The 18,943-nt window shown below is 45.9% G+C and overlaps 1 protein-coding gene across 2 annotated transcripts in view; it reads right to left on the bottom strand.

Annotated features, from left to right (window-relative positions):
- Positions 1-766: 766 nt before the first annotated feature.
- Positions 767-18,943, bottom strand: part of dlgap3 (discs, large (Drosophila) homolog-associated protein 3) — a 152,236-nt gene continuing 134,059 nt past the window's right edge. For both annotated transcript variants that reach the window (XM_025006627.2, XM_037975872.1), the window contains 10 exons: positions 14,236-14,450; positions 10,666-10,768; positions 10,368-10,584; positions 8,613-9,151; positions 6,903-6,997; positions 5,782-6,001; positions 3,962-4,247; positions 3,783-3,874; positions 3,520-3,666; positions 767-3,035 (listed from right to left, as the gene is read on the bottom strand). In XM_025006627.2, the coding sequence (XP_024862395.1) occupies positions 2,721-3,035; positions 3,520-3,666; positions 3,783-3,874; positions 3,962-4,247; positions 5,782-6,001; positions 6,903-6,997; positions 8,613-9,151; positions 10,368-10,584; positions 10,666-10,768; positions 14,236-14,450 (2,229 nt within the window). In that variant the 3' untranslated portion in view covers positions 767-2,720. The remainder of the gene's footprint in view (positions 3,036-3,519; positions 3,667-3,782; positions 3,875-3,961; positions 4,248-5,781; positions 6,002-6,902; positions 6,998-8,612; positions 9,152-10,367; positions 10,585-10,665; positions 10,769-14,235; positions 14,451-18,943) is intronic.

Here is an 18,943-nt window from a genome sequence, read left to right as displayed (position 1 = left end):
GTTGGCGTAGATTGTTCTGTTGGTTTCTGACGGGCCTGGAGGACTCTTTGGAAGGACTTTGAAGAGAGCTGCTGTTCATACCGAATGGCTCCCATTGTTTTTTTTGTTTTTCAGCCAAGAAAATCGCTCATTCTTTCACACCTGCTGAGTGAAATTAGGAGGAAATAAACTTTAAAAGGAAAAAAAAACAAAAAAAAGAGGTCATTTTGAAGTGTGCTTATGAGTACAGATTATAAACAGAAGTTAACAGACGATTAATATCTTGGCTGCTGGAGATAGCTTCTTGAGCGGCTTCAGTTTAAGGAAACAGGAGATTAGGTCTGATGGGACCGATGAGCTGAAGGCTAGTCCGAACGCCGCCGAGGCCGAAGTGGATCGTCGCCGTCTTTAAGCGGCTCTGAGCTCCAAATTTCAGAGGAGTTCATGTGAGCGCTCCTGGAACGGGAAATATGAGCTGTAATACTTTAAACCTGCGTAAGAGTTTGAAGATTGGAGCTTAATAACTAACCGTTCCATCCATCCATCCATCCATCCATCTTCTTTACCGGGTCACAGGGAGCTGGTGCCTATCCCCAGCAGTCACTGTGCGAGAGGCAAGGGACGCCCTGGACAGGTCGCAAGTCCATCACAGGGACATATAGAGACAAATGAGACAAACAACCATTCACACTGTCACCTTGGGCCAATGTTAGAGTCATCAATTAACCTAACATGCATGTTTTTGGTCTGTGGGAGGAAACCGGAGAACAGGTAAACTCCACCCAGAAAGGCCCCAGGTCAGGAAGAGATCCTGCAACCTTCTCGCTGGGAGGAGACAGCTCTAACCACTGCACCACTGTGCCACCCTACCTTGTAAATATGGTCCGAAGGGACCCACTTTCAAAGTGGATCACTGCTGAACTCTTAAAAACAACCATGGACTGCGTTTTGACCGTCCACTGCACGTCTACAGCCGGTTGCTGCCTTCGTAAAACGGCTCCTTGTCTTCAAAATCTCATTGCGGTTCGTGCAGACGCTGCTTTATAAACCTCTGCACCACCTTTAGCTTCACATACCACAGTCATGTTGGCAGAACAGCGAGGGTTTGCAGGAACTGGTATAAAGTTTTGCCCACTGAAGCCATTTTAAGGCAGCACTAATCCAGCTGCGTGCGAGCTGTCCGACAGCCCACCGGTCCTGTTTCTCCAAACCGAGATCGTTCGAGAAGCTACCTACGACAGGTAAGATGTTCATTGTTTTCAACCCTTGCACAGAAACCCACTGCAAAACGGCCCAACAGCCCTTTTAAGGGAACGCAGCACATTGCAAAGCAAAACAAAACCAAAAAAAAAAAAATAGCTCCATTTGCATCAAGTGCTTCCAACGTAAGTGTCCCATATGATCAGCATCGCAGGCTTTAGTGTAAATGACTCGACTGTGTAGTTTCTGATGACTCTTTGGAAGGACTCTGAAGGGAACGACCCTTTGAGGTGAACGCCTCGACGTCGTTCCTTTCAGCCAACGAAACCCCGTTGCTCTTTAATCAGTGCCACGCGGAATCAGGGGGGAGGACAAACGTTGAGTTTAGGAGAAACGTAAAAGAAACGTCCATTCGAGCCACACTCAAGGGAGCACACGGGGAACAGGGGAAGAGCGAAGGAAACCGGCCGAGCTGTTGTCACGGTGCGCCCTCATTTGACCACTTGGTGGCGCTTTTACTCTCACAGTGAAAAGTCAAGTAAGTCTGGAAAGCCACCAAAATCCACGATAACCCCCCCCACCCCGTATAAACTCCCAGCAACCTCTCCCCGGCGCTCGCGAAGCTTCACGGGGACGACGTGGGGAGCAAACGGCTCCCGTTTCCTTCTCCCCCCCTCTCGCTCCCTCTGGTTCTATTTGTGATACTCAAGGCTGCGATGCTACACTGCGAAAACTCCTTTTGGCAAAACAAAACAACAAAAACACGAGTGCGCACTCCGTAGGCTAACAGCACTTTCGAAGAGCCTCCCTGCTGAACGCTGAGAGTGGTCGACGGATAGAATGACCACAAAAAAACACAAAAAAAAGAGGCAGAGACACAAAAATAGTTTCGTCTTCTTTGAGCGAGTGCCTGCGTGAAAAGATGGCACCTGAGCGTAAAAGGTGCGAGTTCCAGAGGATACGATGCCCCTTTTTAAAACCGGCGCTGAGAGCTTCGCACGCGTCGGCTCGCCTCTGGCGTCGCGTCGGGGGAAAGGTGCGGATACGTCGAGGTCGCGAGCTCAGAAAGCCTACAAATAGAGTCAGTCTTGCGTCAAAATGGCGTCAGGGGCCCCACGCTGGGAGATCCCGTCCGAGGTCTTGTGCCTGTTAAGCCCTTTTGTGTGCTAAGTGAACACGCACAGGCAATGCTACGACGTGGACTGCTGCTGAGCGCTGTTACAAAAGTGGACCGTTTCTCGTCAGCCGAAACGACTGTTAAAAAAGAAAAGAAAGAACTTCAGAGACTACAAGAAGGAAGTACAAATGTCTTCTTCTAGTTAAGGTCTAGGCCTCCGTGTCGACAAAACGTTCAAACTTCAAGACACTAAAATGGCTGTCATTGCTTGTTTAATAGGTGTGATAACTGGGTTCGATGGGAAGTGGCGAGGGGGAGTAGCTCCTAGACGGCGAGGGCTCGCAGAGGACTCCAAGAAACAAAACAAAAAAAAGGAGTAAAGGGCGGGTGTGCGGGCGGAGGGCGGCGCCTTTAGGAGCTGCGTTCAGAGTCGAGTCTGGGCTTCGGGGATGTAGATCTCGATGCTGTCGGCGCTCTCTGTGGCCGAGTTCTGCCTGAAGGAGGCGGTGCGCTTGGTCTGCAGCAGCCTCCGCCTCGCCTCCGTCCTCTGGCGGTCCCCGAGCTCCAGAGACTTTTCCCTGATGGGGAGGGTGTGCCCGCCGAGTCGCGGCACCACCAGGTCCCCCGGCCCGCTGCCTCCGCTTCCGGCGACCCCGTCACCCACGCTGTCGGCCCGGAGGCTGCCGCTCACCCCGCCCGCCGGCTTCTTTGGCAAGGGAGGAGGAAGCTTCTTGTCCTCCTGGAGCACGGCGAGACGGCGGCGTACGGTGAAAAAGGGACAGTGGATTTATCGATTGATTTAAGGGGGGGAGATGGATTTGTCAAGTCGTGGGAAAGGAGAGGGTGAATTCACAAGAGATAAATAAAATGAGAAATGAGAAATGTTCCAAGGAAGAAAGAGGGAAAAACAAGAATAAAGCAAGCCAGCGTGCATTGATGTTGGGCAATGAAAGGAATGGAAATGAGAGAAGCAGAGGTAAGGTGAAGAAAGAAAAACAGAAACAATAGTTAGTGTGTTACTGAGAACTGGCAAGTCAATCAGAAGGTGAACTAAGAAAATAATGTCAATAAAAATAAATAATGCCAAATCCAAACAAACAAACAAACAGATCAAGTAAAAATTAAAAATCAAACAAATCCTGCAGTTTCAAACTTCCTCCTGCTGGTCTGCAGAGGCTCGGAGGGCAGAACTGTCTTGGCTCTTGGGAGAACCCTGAGCTCACCTTCTTTTCAGGTGGGAGCCTCCAACCGGAGTCCTTGATCCTCTGGAGGTCCTGAAACTTGACCCTTACGTCCTCTATGTTGAGCTGGAGCAGGTCCCAGAAGGCGGCCAGGTCCTGGGACGTGGGCTGAGGGTAGGCAGAGGGGTCCTGGGACGAGCAGGGAGACAGGAGACGGCGTGTGGTGACTGCTTTTTCGAGGCTTTGGAAAAGCTAGACGTCGGAGGCCAAGGAAGCACATGCGGCGCGTGCTGTCGGGCACCTACCACACTCTGCTGGCAGAGACGGAAGAACTGCTGGACTTTCTGAGACATGAGCATCTGGGCGCTGCCGACTGCGTTCCGGATGAGCTCGAGAACTGGCGGGGGGGGGAGACAGGACACTTGTCGCGTTCTTGCCGGTGAAATCCGAGGAACGGTTTTCGGCGCGTTCCGAACACACTTACCCTCGTCGGGAAGCTGGCTCTCCTCGGCGTCCCTCTCCATGCTCTGGCACCAGCCCTCCATCCGCTCCACCTCCGTCTGCAGGAGGCGCAGGAAGAACTCCCCGTCCCTCATGCAGGGCGAGGTCCGGCCCGAGTCGGGCAGGCTGCGGGGGCCCTCGATGGACGGCGTCGCCGCCCAGGCCCGCTCCGAGGTGATGGGCAGGGGTGAGTGGGCGCGGGGCGGCAAGTGCGGCGCCTGGTGGGGGCGCGCGTCTGCCTCTGTGGTGTACCCGCCCTGTATGAAATCCTGACACGACATACAACATTTGTACATTTAATTCCACCCCACCCCATCCAATCCGAACCCAGGTTCTCCATCAGAGGGAATGAGAGAACTGAAAGGGGTCACTATCTTCTGAACACAACATTCCCAAACCATCCGCACATGTCCAAGGTGTCCGTGGAAAGAATTCAGGCAGGTGTTTGGAGTGTTTTAAAGGAAACGATCAGTGACGATCTTTTTAAATAAGAACTGTACCCTTAAGGTTTGCAGGATATATGGTAAACAAAAAATGTCAAAAACAGCAAATTAATTAGCATATTTACAACCAGATCACCAGATTATTGTATTCCTGCACAAAAAACAACAACTGCATCCAATTTTACTTGTACCACTGATAGAATCAGAGAAGTTTATATTAGTTTTTTTGTGTTTCTGGATTTTTTTGATCCATTCAATGAACTTGGATTATTCTTTTGGAGCACTTTCTTTTTTTTATTCCTGTAGAGTAAATCATTCAACACATAGTAAAAAAATGTCACTCAAAGCCACAAACTTCAACTCATTTCACCTGGATTTTTATTTTAAACAAAGAATGTCAAAATTTATGATGAGGAAATGGTAAAGAGTGGAGTGGAAATGGAGGAGTTTATGACTCAGTTCAGTTTAATTCAGTGTGCAGAAATCAAATCAGTTAATATGTTAAATGATCTATGTAAGTTTGAAATCAATGCAGTTCAGTTCAACTGAAATCAGTTCACTTTAATATAATTTAACTCAGTTTGAATAAATTCAATTTAATTAGCTTTCATTTCATTCAGTTCTCTTGAACCTAAGTTGTTTCTCTTCAATCCAATTTGGAAAAGATTCGATTTCCTTCGACTTGCCTCAGTTTAAATAAAATGAATTCAGTTCAATTGGTTGTAAAGTGATTCAGTTTGCAGGGACTGATTCAGTCCAGTTCAGTTCATTTAGATAGGCAACAATTCCTATTTCACTTCATTTGTATTTAATTCAGTTCATTTCTATTCAGTTAACCCGAGTCCAGCTCAGTGTAGTTAATCCCTTACGATGCACATTTACAACAGATGTCAGATTCACAAAAACAAACCGGTTCAGTTCAGACTGAGTTCGTATTCGAATCAGATTCAGATTCTATGTTCAAAGAAACAAACTATGCGAGCTTCTCTCGTACTCAAATCTCATTTTGTCGTATTTTAATCAGGCACGAAAAACTGAGCTGCACTTCATTTGGAATTGAGTCCCTTTTCCGAATCGTGTTAAAGAGAGGGAATTTGGCGGCGCATAACATGCTTCGGTGCTTAGCTCGGCGAAACTTTTTTCAAAGTGCTTTTCTCCCTTCAGAAATGACAGAAAAGCCAACAAAGGCTTTTCAGCGAAACGTGAGTGTGAGTTCTAAAAGGCACTGAGGAAAAAAAAAGAAATGCTTAAAAACCTATTTACTGAGCCTCAAGATTTGATCTGTACAGGATGTTATGGTGGGAAACAACACGTTTGACAAGGTTGTATCGAAGGGGGGGTGTGTGGGGGGTGGACCCACCTCTCTGTAGGCCCATTGGCCTTGTGTGTGGACGGTCCGGTGGCACTCCGTGTACTGGCTCGCGGACTCGGGCTCCGACGAGTGCCGTTGGAAGGAGCAGCCGAACTGGAGGCTCTTGTCTTGCGTGGGCACGGCGATGCTGAGCCCCGGGAAGCCCTCGGGGTCCAGGTCGGCCTGCACGCTCGCCGTCACGCTGTTGGAGCGTTTGAAACGAGCGCGCCTGCAAAAGACAGAGAGTCACGACAGGGCTCCCGGGCCCCTGGTCACACACAAGCCTTTCTCGTTTATTTTAGTTTGGCTGTTTTATGTTTTTCCCTTCTCTCTCCTAATTCCCCAATTTGAGCCGGGCCGTGCATTCTCCTCGCGTGGTCGCAATAAGTCCTGCTAAATCCTCTGGCATATGACGCACCGGCGTGCGCAAATGTCACGCCAGTGTGCCCGCTGATGAGTGTTTGCCCTGTCGCGAGCTAATACCCCCACCTTCCCTCATCTGTCTCCACTATCTGAGGAAGTCTGACTCAGACTCGCCGTCACTGGCCTCCCGCCCCCCCCCAGGCCTCCTCCGGTCACCAGGGACGGGGTACGTCGTGAAGAAGGCGCTCGGGGGAGTCCGCAATGACACATGCGCGTTAATCTGCCCCACAAGCAAAAGCCGGGTATAATTAGGGGGGAGAAAGGCTGAGTCATGTGTAAAAAAGTCACGCCGAGTGTACGATTTGCCGTAGTCATGGGAACGCTCACAAATGGTGGAAAAAAAAAAGAGACATTCTTCGGTGGGGAAAAAAAGAGTCTTTTTGAGTTCAAGCTGTGATGCCTGATGAAATGTTAAATCAATTAATAGGACCGAGGCTCCAAATCAGCCGTGCGTGGCTGCACTGTCGGGTGCACAGGAAGATGAAGGCCTTTTTCTGAATATAAATTCAAATTATTCACATAAATTACCGTAAGAAGACCAACGGTTCTTGATGAGGACACGTATTTTGATGAATTATTAGCAAGTAAACAAACACCGCTCTTAGTTAGCCATTTGCGTTCCGTGATAACTGCAAACTAAATGTCAAGCCGGGGGCGAAGTCGCAGAGACGGCGACACGTTTGTGTTTTTGTGGGCAGTCCCTTTACCTTTTCTCGTCCTCCACTTGGATTCCGACAGAGTGCACCTCCGTCAGGGCCTTCCCTTCGGTGTCCGAGTCAGACAGGGTCTCTGAGCTGTCCACCTGCAGAGGACAAGAAAAAAAAAAAAACTACAACAGTCAGAGTTGTGTAACACAGAAGGTCGCTAAAAGAACTAAAGGAAACTAAAGTCAGACGATTGCGGAAAGACTCTAATGCCGAGAATTAGATGGAGAGATCAATAAAACTCTGTCTTTTCACCCATTTAAAAGCCTACAACTGAAGCTGGTTAATGTATAAAAACAGATACTGGTGCATTAAGTAAAAGCTACAGGTCACTAATGCACCTGCAGGCTTTAATATATACTGCAGGGAGCTTTCTGGTTTCCATTTGCAGCGCCGCGGAAGTCTTACAAATTACAATAAAGTGATCTTTACATAAATGGAAACATCATCTGCTGTGCCAAAGAGCTGGACAGTCGAATCGCAATCTGTGATTTTCAGGTTTATTTATGCTGAAAGATGAGCCTTTTAAAAAGGAGCGTGTGGCTTATACATGCCGGCGTGGATCCTCTCAGTTATCCAGCACACGGTAATACTAGCAAGCTAAATCGAAGACAACTGGACTCCTTTTTACAGTCTCAGATTGAGAAAGCTCCTCCGGTGAGCAGCGAAACACCTTCGAGAGTCAAAAGGAACTCCAGCTGCCTTCGTTTCCACTCACTAGGGTGAAGCTTTAACCTGGATGTAGTACGGCACACTTAAAGCTCTGCACAAAAAAAAAGATTTGCAACTCCCCTCGGAGGCTTAAACTCTGTGGTTGTATCAATTACAGGAATCTACTGACAGAAACACAAAATAATTTCCATATTTGCTTTTGCTGTCTTTATGCTCTGTGATAATTGATTTGCTTTAGGCAGCTAAGAGGGAGTAGTTTAGGCTAAAATAATGTGGCCCTCTTTAGTTGTCAATATATCACACAGACTGACAAGAAAATATGTAAACAACAACAACAACAACAACAACAACAAAAACAACAAACAAGGTCTATCTTAGCTAGGCTAATTGCTTATCTGTCGTAAGCTAAGCTAAGCTAAGCTAAGCTAAGCTAAGCTGTTTAGGTTAGTGTTTTTAAAACAGATACAGATGAGAATGCTATTATGCTATCTTTTTAAAAGCAAAACAAGAATCTTTAAACTTATTTTCATAAACTTAAAACTGTATTTCAGTAATAGATATATATGCTTTTCTTTACTGCAAATTTGGACCTAAAAATAAAAACTGGCTAGGCTAACATTTAGCATGTTCTAGTTTTTTTAGGCTAAAGTCAGCAAAGCAGCTTCTACGGTTAGAATACTTTTATAAATTGATACCTCTGAAAATGGTGTTATCAAAAACTAAAAAAAAAAAAAGAATTTCTATACGCACATTTCCCAGAACCTAAAACTGCTGTTTTAACAATATATTTACGCTTAGCTTCGTGCAGAGTTGGATTTTTAAGAGATAACACGCTAAATGTCTTCAGTTTGGATCTATTTACTTAGTTTCATTTCACTCATCTTTAAACCAGTCCTTTCTTTATATTTTAGAGTTGTTTGCAATCTCTACATCACTAACAACTAAACTACCAATGATTTTTTTTCAACTACTCTAAATAAAACAACAAAAAAGCCAACATGGATTTAGTAGCTTTTTTTCAAATAAACTGTCCATTCTCACCTGCACAGCGATAGATGGCCTCCACTTCCTGCCCCCGCGTCCATCGTCCTGCCCCCCAGCTTTACTCAGCATTAAGCTGTTTTGGGTCAGAGAGGACGACTTCCCCAGGCTGCCGATCACCCTGCTGTCCCTTTCCCTCGCTGGCCTCGGTGGACCCTCCAGCAGGCTGTTGGCTGAGCAGCTGTGTTTGGCCCTCAACCCGATGCCCGGCCCCCCGCCGTAGGGCACCAGCTCCCTGGAACCCCTGACCCCATCCAGGCTCTCCGCGGAGTTGCTGTGCTGTCTGGAACGGCCCGTGCCACCGGCCACGTAGTAGCCGCCTCTGGAAGTGCGACCCGAGAGGCCGTCGGAGCTGCCGAGGTCCACCGAGTTGCTGTGCTGCTTGGGGCGCCCGGGGCCGGGGCCCGGCGCCATCTGCCCGCCGCTCTGAAAGTAGGCGTCCTGGGTGGACTCGGTGCTGCTCTGGGCTCGCACCGAGAGAGAAGACTTGGACATGCGAGGTGGGAGCGGGGGAGGAGCACCTTTGCGGTAAGGAAAGACTGAAGCGTGAGAGGAGCGAGGAAAGAGAAGACACAGGTATGGGAGGCAGTTAGAAAGTAAGTGCTGTCTACGGGGAGGAGGGCAGGCGGATACTTACAGAAGGGACAGACTGAAAGGGGAACGGAACGGGAAAGTTGAAGAGAGAGGAAAAAAAAAGCAGAAACAGAACCAGCACAGGGGAGAGAACATCAAGACGAGTGAGAACAAGAATGCCAACACAATACGTGCCACAAAAATGTATAAACTCAACTTATATCTGGAGGCAAGAAAGGAAATCAGTGAGAGGCTGCAGCAAAGCGATGGATTAGATGGAGGTGAAAATGATGACATAAGAAAAGCTTTTCTTACGAGCTCCCTTAACTCTGCGTCTTTAGAACGTAAAGCACTTTGTTGAAACCGAACAAATCGGGCTAATTTTGTCTCCATCACTGTTCAAATCTTTAAGCAAAGACGGATCATTTTCAGGAAATAAAAATGCAAACTGCCTCAGTGTGCGAGTACGCACACCCTGCTTGGGTTTCTGCGGTCGATGTAGATGATACTTTACAGAGACTTTAATAAATCCCCCGGGGGCATTTCCAGCAAGCTAGGAAATTAGAGTCCTTCAAGTGACACAAACACATATAACCACAAACAGCTTGTATGCAGAATAATAGACATACGGACGGTCCGCGCTGCGCGGGGTTTCGTTCGGTGTTATTAGGACCGCATTATCGTAAGAAACCATCGAGAAAAAATGAGATGTCAGAAAACGAGAGTGAGACAAAGAGACAAAAGCAGGAGGGGGACATTGAGTTATCATCATAATCACGAGTGTTGCTGCTCCTATTACCGAGGCAGAAGCCTGCAATCGGAAACTGGAGGGTGACGGCGCAGATGAGATACGAAGACAGGGGAGAGAGGTGAAGGAGAACAAAGAGCATGAGCAATAACACACGGGCAAGTCTGCGCCTATGGCTCCCAAACATAAACACAGAGTGAGGGGAAGGGCTGCGGCGAAGGAGCGAGCTCATTAGAGTCTGACAGAACAGAGAAAGCAGAGAGGCTAAAATAAAAAAAATAAATAAATAAAAAATGGATGCACATGGCGCGCAGCTGTGCGGCGAATGACAGTGGATGTGTTTGTTGTGTTTTTTGTTTTTTTTTGACAGGCTGTCATTGGATTTCCTCTCGGCGTTGCATGTTGTTCGACCACATACGGGTCTACACACTCACCAGCCCCGCCCTTGACGCTCCCTTGCGGGCCAGACATGGAGAAGACGGAGAGGCAGTCGTCGTCCTGGGAGCAGCCGGCCTGGATGGCGCGGACGTAGCTGTGGCTGCGGGTGCGGAACACGCCCGGAAGGTCCAGAGCCTCGACGGCCTGGGACTCCACCTCGCCGAACATGGTCTCACAGACGGCCTCAAACTGATGGTTCAGCGTGTCTCCCAGCTGAAAAGACAGTCGAGAGGTGAACTTTGGAGGCGAGAGTCGCGAAGACCCCCGGACAGCTGCGGAGACGTGGCTCGTTACCTGCGAGCTGGTCAAGGAGCGCGTGTAGCTGCGAGAGCGAGTGTGGGTTTTCGGTGCCGCTCGGCTGTTAGGGTAAGAGTCGGTACACTGCTTACATGAGTACCTGGAAGGGACAGAGAAAAATCGACTTTACTGGTGAACAGCAACAACTACCGCACAACAACATGCTGCTTACGGTCCTCCTGTAAAATCAGCCACCACTTGGTTTGCTAAATTTGCAAATAATGGTTGAAAGAAACTCGTTTCTTCCTTTGGTTGGCCAGAACTACAATGTGACATCAATGACTTATGCTTCATGGATTATTTATGCAGAGGTACATTTAATTATGAACATTATTACATACGCCCATCATCGACATGAATGTCATATTCATTTAGGGCTTTTAATGCTTCTTTAAACCGTTCATATGTGTGATTTTTAAAAGGAAGAATTGGGCTCACAAGTTTCAATTTACTGTGAATTTATTCTGATTCATCAAACTGTCCCAATCAGGTGAAAGGAAATTGGTTCAGGTGTTCAGGAACAACACAAGGCTCAAGCCTGCAGTGTCCCTGTCCGCAGTGAAGCCAGCTTTACGTCACCATGGCGACCAAGAAAAGTGTGTTTGGAGGAGTCAAGGTGAGGCTTTCAAAACATCACTGTACCGGCTGTCAAGCACGGTGGTGGTATCATCATGCTGAGTAGATGGAATAATGAAGAAGGAGGCCGACTGTTCACCTGAAATGAACAGCTAGAAGACTGAAAGCCGGACACGTCCGGGTGTTCTAACAGGACAAGGGATCCCGAACACACAGCAGGACCGGGTTCTGATTGGATGAAACCGGCTAACGATGAGCTTCTGGACTGGCCTTCCCAAAAAACCAAGACCTCATCCCGATTGAAAACCGCTGGACGACGCTTCAAAGTCGTGTCTGTGCCAGGAAATTTCTCAGTTTTTAATGAACTCTACCAATTCAAACACCCAGCTTGTTGATGGCTACAAAAAACATGCAGCTAAGGGGCATTCAACCAAATATTTGTCAGAACGTATGCATACATTTGAGCTACGTGTATGATTTTGTCCCTGTGTGGGTTCGAACTTGCATGTTGAATAATCATTAAATAACACCAATAAAAGCCCCAAATTACCATGACATTCATACCCATGATGAGTGGATGGAAGCTCCTGACTGCAACTGGATCATGTAATGAAGGACTATAATCTGCACGTCTGAGAGGATGTCAGCATTTAGTAATTGACCTCAAATACAGTTTATACTCTTTGTATATTATGTAGTAAATACACAAGATTATAGTAATGACTTAATTTCAAGAGGCCAATTAGCTGCTGCTCATGACTTGCTGCACATGTAAAGTTTTACCGTGTGTTCCTAATCGCGGCATTGGAAATGTTCCGACGCCATAAAGGCTTTGCTAATGTTTGTTTTCAAACAGAGAATTAATTGAGTATAATTATTTTTATTTATTTATCTTTTTTTTAAACATTCTTTGCTGCAGTGCTTTAATTTCCTGAAGAATAATTTTTAAAATTTTATTTTTTTAAGAAAACCGAAGAAGAAATTGTAAAACATCCTGCCTCACACATTTTCTCTTCTAATTTTCGGATGCCGTTTTTTTTTGCTACACGTCTCGGGATATCTTAGAGGGTCACTCCGCTGGTGTTTCGCTGCCTGTGAAAACAGGCAATTAAAGGGTTTCCGTGAATTCGTCGGGAGCTTAATGACGCCTGTAACAATAATCTCTACAGTGCCGTCAGGTTCCTGTTTCTCAGTGTGAGGTGTGCGGTACTGACTGAAGGTGTTTTTTTTTTTCGGCAAAACAGGTTTTTCCAAGCAGGTGGCATCAGACGAAAGACTATTAGCTATGAGAAATAGAAAATGCACCGGCGGTGAGAAATAAAAAGTTGCCAACACAATAAGAAAACAGTTCTGCTGCTTTCGGGGTGTTTTTAGCTCCTACAACAAAGTGCTAAAACTAGATTTAATAACTAATTTAGTTGAATTGTTAGCTAACTTGAGAAGAAATCCTTGTTGCCGAAGGTTGTAGTCTTTATTAGTCTCATAGATAAACAGAAAAGCAAATCAGTGCTGCCTTCAGCTGAGTTTGGGAAACTCCAGAACTAAGTTTGGAGACGCCCTGGCATCCGCCCACAAACAAAACGCAAGGTCTACAGCGCTGTTGTGCTGCAACGCCTGCTCGCTGTTTACAACGAGCACAGATGTCCCACCTCCGCCAGCTCCTCAAGGTCAACTGCAAGGACAAGGTCTCCAACACCGAAGTCAGAAAGCGTGCTGACATCCCCGATGGAGAAGCACTACTCGCTCTGAGTCGGCCGATTCCAATGGATGACGCCAGTCTTCCACGGAGAGCTCCAGCATGGCGAGCGAGGAGCGGGTCGTCCGAAGCTTAGATATAAAGACTGTGTTGAGCGGCATTTGTCACCATGCAACATTCCCCTTTCCACCTGGGAAACTGAGGCGAAAGACCAGTAAACCTGGCTGCACCACACCAATGAGGTAATCGCCATTGAGAGACGAGAGTAAGAAGCCAAAGCAGCCGACCCGACCCCACCCGCCTGTCGACGACGTGTATATTAAACCAGCATGTCTGTACTACTGAAACATCAAAGCCGGCTTTCAGCTGTTTGCCTGTTATTCTTCTGATTGCGCCATGATTTTTGACGTGCTGCTCCTTTCCACCGTGGTAGAAAACACATGCGAACACACGTCACAGCCTGCAGCTCAGTCAGGAGCAGCGCGCAATAACCTTTGTACATCGTATGGATCGGATTGTAGATAGAAAGAAAAAAGAAAACCCAGCCCTCCTCCTTTGAGCTCTGTAGCTCAGTCGTACATTACAGTAAAAACATCATTCAGAGTTTAAAGTTGGACTTTACATGACTGAACTGAACACAAATATTGGCTTTTTTAAAATTTCCTTTCACCCAGTGTGTCTCTCGGTGCTACAGGACTATAGTTTCCTTTCAAATCCTCAGAGTGCAGAGCGTGAACATCCAAACTCTCATTGACTTCCATTGCCTCTAAGCTCAGAATTTTCTCTTCAAAACTAGAAGGAGAAGGGTCTTTTTAAGCTGTTAAATCTCTTAGATAAAACAGTGGAGACACATAAAAACTGACATCTGTGCCAACCATACAATCCTACTGCCTACAGTCAAGGACCTCTTTCAACATAATGTATAGGTTTTGCACAGTGAGGCTTATTTTTTCGTCACCATCTGCTGGTGTTATTAAGAGCCCTGTTAGGGAGTGAGAGACACAGGTGTGCGGTTGCCATGGTGACCCTAATGAGTCCCTGGCAGCGGCTGCAACATTTCTTTTTACACTTCTTGTACGGTTTTTACATCAAAACGTTGGCATTTTGTCAGCTTAGCTTGTTCCAGAAGTAAATTTGAAATTACTGTTTGGCTTCGGAGGAGAAAGCTGATGGATGTTGGAGCTTTTGGCAGTCGCCGGAGCGGACTTTCTACTTCCCATGCGCTGCCGTGCCTCGGTTTTTTAAACCCCCGATTGAGAGCTTTAGGCTCCAGTTTCAAGCAGCGACCCTCTGACCTTTGATCCATGCTGATGGCACGTCGGAAGGCGTCCCTCTGCGCGATCAAAGTGGACTTGGGCGAGGCTTTGGGGCTCGTCTCCGAGTCGCCGCTGTCGTCGTCGCCCATGGCCTTGATGTAGCTGCCGCTCCGCATCCGGCGGCAGGGAATCTCCCCTCCGCTGTCCGCCGCGCCGCCAGCCCCGTATCCACCTCCCCAGTCCTCCGAAGGGACCTGAGACACATTCGCGTTTAAGCACGTGTTCCTATCGGTCAAAGGGGGGGGACTGCAAACGGGATCAGTTTGGAGCAAAACACAACACGTAATGAGCGGGGCTGACAACCGTTTAGATTTAGAGGTCTCTACAAATGTGTTAAACAGACAAAATGTGTTGAAAGTAAGTACGCATTCCTCTGCTACGTCGGCTGTTAAAGGAGAGGCCATGATCCACAACATGGAGTAATTAGTGTTGAGATATTGAAGATGTTTTCCCAATATCTGTTATCACAGTCAAAACAGAATTAGATTTAATCAGAGGGAAATATGTTGGACCCAAAACAGAAGGACAGTGATGAATCAGACATTCACACACACCAGCTCACTCAACCATGCTCATGCAAGCCACGAGAGCAAACAGAGATGCGCGCGTGCACCCAAAACCAAAAAAAACGAGGAGGCTACATGAGCGGCGATGCAAGAGAAGAAGAGAAAGAAAAGGGACAAAGTGACTTACAGAGAGAGAGAAACTCTGACAGCTGGAGAAACACTGACACACAAAGAAACAGAGGGAGCGTAAGCAAGAAGCCGACAGACGCCGAGCAAACACACAACGGCCCAGAGAGGCAGCTAAAAACAGCAGCGAAGGACGGCAAACAGAACGAGGAAGGGGGGCGCTGACAGAGTGACCAGACTGCTGACCAAAAACAACAACAACAACAACAACAACAAAACAGAACAGGAGAATCACAGGCTGAGAGAAGTCAGATAAAGAAAAAAGGCAAATGGTTTTCAGATAGGGAAACAAAATCAGAAAGATCACACGCACGCAGCCACGAAAACCTCAGAAGAACAACTAAAAGAAGAATAAATTAAAGAATTACAGTCACTGCAGTCTCTTTAAAACATCTTTTAAACTGTCATTCCAGCTTTGTGATTTCTTTCAAAAGCAAAAATGCGTTCATTTGAGGTGTCTGAGTATGTGTGAAAGAAAAAAACAGCTAAAAAAAAAATACGAGATTAAAGAAATCACATTTTCTCGAAAAATGCAGCGTGAGCATTGATTGATTTTTGCTGAGGTTTGCTGAAGAAGCTGAAACTGAGTTGTTAAAGCTAAAAGAAGCCGAACAATAGCTTTAAGCTAAAAATAGCAAAGGGCTAGCTAAACATAGGAGAAATCTGGCTAAAACCTGACATGATAAAAGTAGTAAAAGGCTTTAAAAGCATAAAAAGTCTAGCCCGAAGCAAGGAGAAGCACAAGGCTAGCTAAAGGCTAAATGTAGCAAATGACTAGCTAAAAGCTAAACGTGGCATAAGAAGAAAAAAGCAGAGCAAGTATGCTGAAGTGGATTTCACAGAAAACAATGTTTTTGAAGATGTGAAGATATTTTAATGTATTTCAATGGGGGAAAAGTAAATAAAGGTTAAATCTTTTTAAAAGTATGAAAGTTACAAAAAAGCAAGAGCCATAGCAGCCATTTCCTGAATGAGCCCAATGGTTAAAACAGCAGTACGTAGAATGCAGAGAACGAACAGGAGAGGACAACAGTACTGTGAATGCTGAGTTAGCTTTGGGAGGGAGCGTAGGCGGGACGTTCGTGTTGACGGTACACTGATAGTTTAGCTTCAATTTTAAACAATGAAAGTGATCGGAGTGACCTTGTCCATGTTTACAGCTAATTATTACATTTTTTTAATAATTGAATGCTTTGTGTGTCAGGTGGAATAAACTCGCAGGCCAGATATGGCCTGAGAGCCACCAGTTGACTATCTTGTCATAAAGAACAAACGAGCTGAACTGATAATACGCTTCTTGTTGAATACCCTGAGAATGCTTGTAGTTTAACACCTAAGAGCACACAGAACGGCTTGGAGGAAGGAAGTGTGGTTATCTGCTCCTTAACACATCACTGGGGTAATGAAAATAAACTGATTTCAAACAAAATCAAAAAAGTTAGCATGGAAAAAGATAACAGAAGCTAAACTTTTTTTGACTTTTTGACCAAATCCACACTGAGAGCAATGTCTTTATTCCGTGGTAACCCTCTCCAACATGTTAGTTATTGAATATGTTTTATGATGTGGCAATAACATTTTTGTCTGTGCGTGTTCGTTTGTTTGTCTGTTAGCAAAATATCTCACAAATCACTGGATGGATTTTAATGAAAACCAAAGTAATCATTGGTTGTTCATTTACAACTAATTAACTTTTGGAGTCAACCTAATTCAAGATGGCTGCCCCAGCTAATTGTCCTTAGCCAACACAAAAATGGCCACAACTCAGTCAATTTTATGGCTACTGAGCTAAAAATTGGGGTGGTTGTATCTGAGAGTCATTCACAACACATTCTTAACAGATAACAGATCACATGAGATCTAACGTAATAACATGACGTTATTTTCAAAACTTGTCGGAAACAGTCATCACTCTTTTGACCGAATATCTGTTTTTAAAACACCTTTATGTGTCCGCCATTTGAAATCGGTACCTTCAGCAAACAGCAGCGATTCTTTTTGTCACATCAAGATTTGAAAGTTTCTTAGTCGCTTTCATGTCGTCGTGCGAATGGATCAGGACAATAAAGCCTTATTTTTTCTTCTTTTTCAACAAACAGAGGCGTATTAATTGACTTTTATTGTCACCAGAGTTCATAGGTGGTACGACAACAGCACCTTGAGTGACTCCTTTCCCATTCTGAGTGGCTTTAATTCACGTTACAGCAGAAGAGAACGCCTAATAACCTTGCGCATGAAAAACAGTTTTTGTAAACGTCCGCTCAGCTTGACAAGTAAATGTAGGCGTGTGTGTGTGTGTGTGTTTCATTTGATGCTACTTCCTTTACAGGATGATGAAAGCTACCATCCTCGGCGTGCTAAAAGGGGCGCTCTCAGTTTTTGTGAATGCAAAGAGGTCTGCAGTGTCCTAAAGCACACGGCCGAATGAAAACACCTACACACCTACACACCTACACACACACACACCGACACACTCGCAGTCCAGGCCCGAGGGTTTGGCATCCAGCTGAGTGTGTGTTTTTAAGGTCATCACTTAAAAGATGATTCAGCCTAATCTCCTGATCCCCGTGGCCCTCTACTATCTATTCTATTTCCTCATCCGTTTTTCTTTTTCCTTCTTTCTTTCTTTCCTCTCTTCTCCTCCTGCTTTGCCTCTCGGCTACCATCACCTCCCTTTATCTCTTTTCTATCCCGGAGCTTTGCTATCTCCGCATCCCGCCACCCTCTCCCTCCCGGCCTGCTATCTTTCACTGCATTACCCCTCCCGCCTCGCCTCCTCGGCCTTCGTTTCGTTTCCCGCTCCATATTCTCATTTCTTTAATCATTTCTTATCTATCACTCGCAGGCCGAAGGGGAAGAAGGGGGGGGGTTGGTTCGGGGAATGAGGAGTGCCGGATTCTCATGCCACACAGTGTGATTGGCGTTGACGCTGTGGAGGAGGAAAGAAAAAAAAAAGAAAAAAAAACCTGATTTGTAATTCAGACTTGTAAGGATTCGCTCAGTTTTGTTTTGCTTTGTCCAGTCCTTCCGCCCGGGGTGGAACCGAGTGTCGGCGTTACCAAAAAAAGCTGCAGCAAGCTGATTGAAACTGGGGACAGAGCAACAGATTGTGAACAAAGTTTAAGTACAGTGCATGTATGTTTTACTTTTCATTGTCTTTTACAATAAAGTGCATTCGTTGAAGGCTGTAGGATCTGTTGCAGCTCTGAGGATGTGTTGGGAATGACTCTCTACTACTTTCACACCAAATTTCAGCCTAATATCTTTAAACTGGTTGAGTTATAGGCCATTTCTGTGCTCACCAAGGCTCCCAGCTTGACTCCAAAAGTTATTCAGTCATGAATATACATCCAGTGATTAAGTTTCTTTAAAATTCGTCCATCGGTTCATGAGATATGTTGCTAAAAAACAAACATATGAACACACACACACATACCCTGCCCATTACACTATCGCCTGCCTTCTCATGTTGGCGAGAGAATAAAACTTTAAATGTTGAATTTTCCTCAGTTTAAAAAATGCTAACAAACCTGGTGTGATCATTCATTACCTTCAAGAACATAATCAGGTACCTTAAAGGTACACTTACACAAAGTCGGGGATTTTCTAGGATTATAGTCAGATGTGTTATTAACCAGTAATATCAAACAGGTGCTAATGATCATCACTTGAACATGTGGGATTAGGCCACGTCATTAACTGAGAAGGAAACAGCTGGAGGAGGATTAGCACTGGGTGGGGAGCAGACACACTGCTACCAGGATGAGGCTGCAGACGATCTCATCTGGCAGGTCACGACTGAGCGCAGCGACAAGACGCCATCAGCAACGTCTCTGCTGTCAGATGTCAAAACATTCGGCTGGTTCTGGAGATGGCTGCTCGCACGTTTGGGTTTTGTAACGTTTATGCTTTTTAAAATAATTAACTTTGTTTTCGAATACTTTCCCCTTAGAAATCCACTGAGATCTCTTTTATTCCTTCAATAACATTGTCCT

This window comes from Kryptolebias marmoratus, linkage group LG5 (assembly GCF_001649575.2).
Source record: "Kryptolebias marmoratus isolate JLee-2015 linkage group LG5, ASM164957v2, whole genome shotgun sequence".
Taxonomy (NCBI): Eukaryota; Metazoa; Chordata; class Actinopteri; order Cyprinodontiformes; family Rivulidae; genus Kryptolebias; species Kryptolebias marmoratus.
The sequence above is the reverse complement of the archived record's forward strand: the minus strand, read 5'-3'. Positions and strand labels throughout refer to the sequence as shown.